Raw genomic sequence first — 5,552 nt, 5'->3', positions numbered from 1 at the left:
TGCATGCATGCTAGCTGTTTGTTCATGATGATCACCAATGAAGATCAAGTCAGATTTCCCCACTATACCGATGGTTCCAAGATGTAGACCTGTAACGACGATTCCAATCGATGACCTTACACGCAATTTTTCCACAAACCAAGTCAAAAAATCATCAAGTCCTGTGTCAAAAATCCTTAGAATTTTGCGACGTAATTTACTGCGCCATGCAAATTGCAAAGGCATGACGAGCGCTGATAGCACTATATATAGAGCGCCAGACTGCCCTATTAAGAGGCATCTAGTAGCGTTGCACTTGCAGAGCGCCATGGCCAAGTTCTCAAACGGCTGCGTGATCGTCGTCGCCCTGATCTGTTTCCTCGCGATGCTTTCGCGTACTGCGAACGGGCAGCTCTCCTCCACGTTCTACAGCAGCACGTGCCCTAATCTGCAGAGCATCGTCCGGTCGGCCATGACGCAGGCCGTCAACAGAGAGAAGAGGATCGGAGCATCCATCCTCCGTCTCTTCTTCCATGACTGCTTTGTCAACGTATGCATATTTATTTATTTATTTATTTATTTATTTATTAAAAAAAGGTGTTTTTGTTTGATGGATAAAAAAGAGAACTATATATTTTGTCTATTTAGGGCTGTGACGGCTCGATTCTGTTGGACGACACGTCGAGTTTCACAGGCGAGAAGACCGCCGGCCCAAATAACAACTCTGTCCGTGGCTTCGACGTCATCGACACAGTCAAAACCAACGTCGAATCCGCTTGCCCTTCCACTGTCTCCTGCGCCGACATTCTTGCCCTTGCTGCCCGAGACGGCGTAGTCTTGGTCAGTTTATATATATAAATAGTTATTATATTTATAAAATTTACTGTTCGATTTTTACAGTATATTCGCCGCCGGTATTCCTGTTTCGGAGTTTTGTTTCTTTCCATTTCCATGCTAAAAAGAGTCAAACCTGTCCACGACAAATAATATGGTAAATTACGCACGTGCATGATGTCCCAATTGCAATTTATAACAGCTTGGGGGACCCACGTGGACGGTGCTGCTGGGGCGGCGGGACGCCACCACCGCCAGCTTGAGCACCGCCAACAGCGACCTCCCCAGCCCGGCCTCCAGCCTCTCCCAGCTCATCTCCGCCTTCTCTAACAAGGGCCTCAACGCGCGGGACTTGACGGCGCTATCCGGCGGCCACACCATCGGCCAGTCCCGCTGCGTCAACTTCCGGGCCCACATCTACAACGACGCCAACATCGACTCCGCCTTCGCCACCAGCCGCCAGGCCAACTGCCCGTCGGCCTCGGGCAGCGGCGACGACAACTTGGCCCCGCTGGATCTCCAGACGCCGGTGGTGTTCGACAACGATTACTACAAGAATCTGGTGGTGCGGAAAGGTCTCCTCCACTCGGACCAGGAGCTCTTCAACAACGGGTCGCAGGATTCGCTGGTGCGGCAGTACAGCAACAACAACGCGGCCTTCTCCAACGACTTCACGGCGGCCATGATCAAGATGGGCAACATCAGCCCGCTCACTGGATCGAGTGGACAGATTCGTGTCAATTGCAGGAAAGTCAACGGTTAAATAAATAAGCTATATATTTATATAGGCCATGCTTGAACCTTCTATAAGCAATAAATTTGCAAGTCTCAAGCATGGATATGTAATCTTATATATTATGAATCAACTAATCAAACTAGTGCTGCAGATGAATGAATAAGTACGTAGTTCGCAGACAAATCTAGTGATTAATGTCATTATCTTTTTCACTGCTGATCGCTTATGTATAATCTATATGAACATCCACTTTATTACTCCTTTATTGATTTCATTCCACGTGAAAAGTCAACATTTTACACGCGGATGAGCCAAAAGTCAACGGTTAGTAAACTTTAATAGGAATCATTGTGGCATTGTGTATTAATCCTGTAAGCCACAAATTAATTAATCGTTCAATCTAAATTAAAATCATTAATTCGATAAACAATCCAAGATAATTAGATCATAACAGCATTGCCCATCTTAATCTATTTTATTGATGGAGCAAATTGGATCAAAGGCCCAAAACTCGCTCCAAACCATTAATTGGAAGAAGTTTCCTCCAATCTGCCGTTTTCTTGTAGTATATCTAATTATATGGAGGTTCCTTTTGCTGGTTCTTCATGGTAATTTGTCGATCAAATTAAAAATGAGTTTGGAATTATGATTTGTTATTTGAGTCAATGTTACTAATTAATTAACTGTCTGTAAGATCAATTGATTATGCATAAATTTTGATGTGTGATTAGTTCGCACCATGAAAAATTACACAAAATGATTTGTAAATTAGTTTGTAAATACTTTGAAGAATGATTTGTAAACATTTTCAATTTTTCAAAAACATTTTTCAAATTCTTTGAAATTTTTATAGGGAATTATGTGAATTGATTAGGTTTTAGTTCTCAACTGATGCAGTGTTACGTTCTTTTATCCTACACAATTGCAATTATAATAAGGATAAGCAGTCAATGTAGGGAATAGTGTGTCTATTATATATATATATATATATATATATAGAAGATGACATGATGATCAAGGTCAAGATGACGTAGCGGTCAAAGTCAAAGTGATATGATGGTCAAAGTCAATAGAGGAGAGCATCTCTCACCAAGCCCTGATTATTTGTCCAGTGCTAAGGCTCACCAATCCAGCCCATCCGGATTGCAAGCCGTTCGGATAGGGTCGTCCGGCCCTTAAGTCGATCGGACCTAAGGAATTTAGTGCTTTACTCTTGAACTAAAAAGACAGAGTGTCCGGGCATTCAATAACCGACCGAGTTTAAGGATGGATGGCCATACAAGTCGGTCGGAATGTCCGATCCACCTCTTACTCGATCGACGATAGGTTCAGTCAAAGGAAATATCAGACTCCTTACTCTGTACGAGCCTCTCTACACACACTTGACCGACCCTATTATTGGCTGCCCCTATGGGTGGTGACACAACAATATGCTTGTGTATCCATTCGGTCATAGAACTGAACGGGTTTACACACCGAGCCGGACAAAAGGCCGACCGGGCCTAAGGCACCTCAGCTTAAAATATCAATCGAACCTCTCAGAACACAGCTTCCTTTCTCTGTTGGCCCATTATATGCTCATTCCGACAAAAGACTGACCGGGCTTGCAGTACTTAACTTCATATTGCTCCCCAGATGGATTTCCAGTACGCCTAGTGCATCATATTATTATTTCCCGAATGGATTTTCAAAAGCCTTCAATAAATAACAAAGCAACTTAATGCAAGGACATGCATAAAGACAGTCGGCCTTATGGCCGATATATACTCAGAAGATAGCATTAGTAGAGTATCCAAATAACCTGTCAGAACAACAACTATGTATTAGAGAATATTCTTCTAGAAGCTTTTTCAGGGATCTCAATGAAGCAGAAAACAACATTGTGTTGTTTTATCTACCACTGAAGCTGAATACATAGCCCTAGGTGAATGTGCATCTCAATTATTATGAATGATGTATACCTTAAAAGATTATCAACTAGAATATTAGAATACTAAATTTTCAATTGATAACATAAGTTCAATTAATCTAACCAAGAACTCAATTTACCACTCAAGGACTAAACATATAGAAGTAAAACATCATTTTGTAAGGGATCACGTAGCTAAGGGTAATATTGTACTTAACTATGTTGAGTCAAAATCAAACCTGGCTGACATATTCACAAAACCCTTACCTGAACTTGAGGTCAGTGCACTTAGAAGACAAATAGGAATGTATTTGGTATAATAGTTTTTTTATATATATAAATGTCTATCCTCTTTACTATGTTTTTTTTTATTTTAAAATCCTAGGGATAAATGTTTTTCAAAATTTCCCCCTTTTGTTAGTTTTTCAAAATTTTGGTTTAGCCTAGGATTTTACCCCCTAGAAATTATGTACCCCTAGTTTCAGCCAGAGTATCTCACAAGTACACTAGGATTAACTTGCTTGTGTTTGAAAACACTTGAATGATGTGAGATGCATAGAGTACTGCCTAGACTTAAGAATGCTTATGTCTGTGCATCGACATAAGTCTGGGCTATAAACACCTAACTTACATTAATCAAGTTAAGTTATCCAGACTTAGTCAAATATAACTGGATTACTAACTTAACTTGACTAACTAAGTGAAAATTGTTGCCCTCTAGGTAAACAACCAATAGCTAATGGTAAAGAGGCTAAATATTTGTGCTACTCATGCTTGGACTATAGGACTTTTTTGAATATTTTTTTAGGGTGACCTTAGCTAAAATTATTTAAATCAAGTGTTTTTAAAATTTAAGCTAAATCAGCTTTTTGATACCCTAAAAGAGTTCATTTTAGAACATTTTATCAAATTAAATCTTATTTGAAATACTTTGAAGCTTTATCATCTATATTTACTAACTCTTTAGCTAAGTCACCTTTCAAAGTCAAGACTTTCCCTTAACTAAAATTTCCTATTTAAAGCTAAGTGTGGTAGTTCCTATCAAACTCCCTTCTTTAAAAACTAAAGATTTAATTAAGTATTTCTCTTTATTTTCACATATTTTTCAGAGTTAACTAAATACTTTTCAAAAAACTTTTCAAATTCAACTAAGTATTTTTTCGAAAAGCTTTTCAAATTTAGCTAAGTATCCTTCAAAAAGTCTTTCAAATATAACTAAGTTTTCATATTTTTCTCAAAATTAGCTAAGTTACCTTTCAAGTCAATTTTCTCTTAGCTTTTTAAGCAATCTCTAAAGGAAAAAGATTCTTTCTTTTGATCTCACTTAGCTAAAAGTTTTACAAGAAAATTTATTCTAAAAAGTTAAGTGTTTATCAAATTTATTATCGATCAAAAATATTCCTCGAAACAAGCTAAAGCCTTCTTGTTTATTTTTATATATGGCAAAGGGAGAGAGTATAAGCAAATTCAAAGAAAAATAAAATTCAAAAATTTAAATTGTTAAATTCAAGGGGAGCTTTTATTAAGGGGGAGTTTTTGTAAGCCTCTATTAAGGGGGAGATTTTGACCAAACTTATGCTTGTGCTATTTTTCTGTTATGCTTGCACTGTTATTCTTATAGCTTCTCTTTATTGTGTCTTTTTTTCTTAACTTTGAATTTCAGTTGTCATAATCAAAAAGAGAAAGATTGTTGGTGCGGGAAGCATCCGACGATCGAACCTAAGTTTTGATAATGACAAAGGGATTCAAAGTTAAAGTTATTTATTATCTGATATGTTGAATGAGTTTGCAGGAAAGTTCTAACTGCGGTTAGGCAGGTGGAAAACTCTAAGGGGCGGTAAATATAACCTTAGGTCCTAGGGGGTGGTAACCCTAGGTGGAGGAAAACCCTAAGGGGCGGCAACCTTAGGTCATGGGGGGAGGTAACCCTAGGTGGCGAAAAAACCCTAGGGGGTGATAACCCTAGGTCCTAGGGGGTGGTAACCCTAGGCAGAAAGTCCAGTAGGTCTGGAGGACCGGACTGGCATCAGGTATGCTCTCTTAAGTGGAGTAGGTGAGGATGCGTTCCCCGTGGAGGGAACAGTAGGCGTCGGT

At 39.2% G+C, this 5,552-nt stretch overlaps 1 protein-coding gene across 1 annotated transcript; it reads left to right on the top strand.

Moving 5' to 3' along the window:
• Positions 1 to 208: 208 nt before the first annotated feature.
• LOC121991843 (peroxidase P7-like) lies at positions 209 to 1,712 on the top strand. The gene is made up of 3 exons (XM_042545902.1): positions 209 to 529; positions 628 to 819; positions 1,016 to 1,712. The coding sequence occupies exons 1-3, from the start codon at positions 224 to 226 to the stop codon at positions 1,574 to 1,576; spliced, it is 1,059 nt and encodes a 352-aa protein (XP_042401836.1). The 5' UTR covers positions 209 to 223; the 3' UTR covers positions 1,577 to 1,712.
• Positions 1,713 to 5,552: the final 3,840 nt, after the last annotated feature.

The sequence above is a fragment of the Zingiber officinale genome, chromosome 6B (genome assembly GCF_018446385.1).
Source record: "Zingiber officinale cultivar Zhangliang chromosome 6B, Zo_v1.1, whole genome shotgun sequence".
In the NCBI taxonomy this organism is placed as follows: domain Eukaryota; kingdom Viridiplantae; phylum Streptophyta; class Magnoliopsida; order Zingiberales; family Zingiberaceae; genus Zingiber; species Zingiber officinale.
Note: the sequence above shows the minus strand (reverse complement) of the source record. Positions and strands in the feature narration are given on the sequence as shown.

Coding starts and splice junctions, on each gene's coding strand:
- LOC121991843 (XM_042545902.1), top strand. CDS start 224: ATGACGAGCGCTGATAGCACTATATATAGAGCGCCAGACTGCCCTATT. Junction 530..627: donor TCCATGACTGCTTTGTCAAC/GTATGCATATTT, acceptor TTGTCTATTTAG/GGCTGTGACGGCTCGATTCT. Junction 820..1,015: donor CCCGAGACGGCGTAGTCTTG/GTCAGTTTATAT, acceptor AATTTATAACAG/CTTGGGGGACCCACGTGGAC.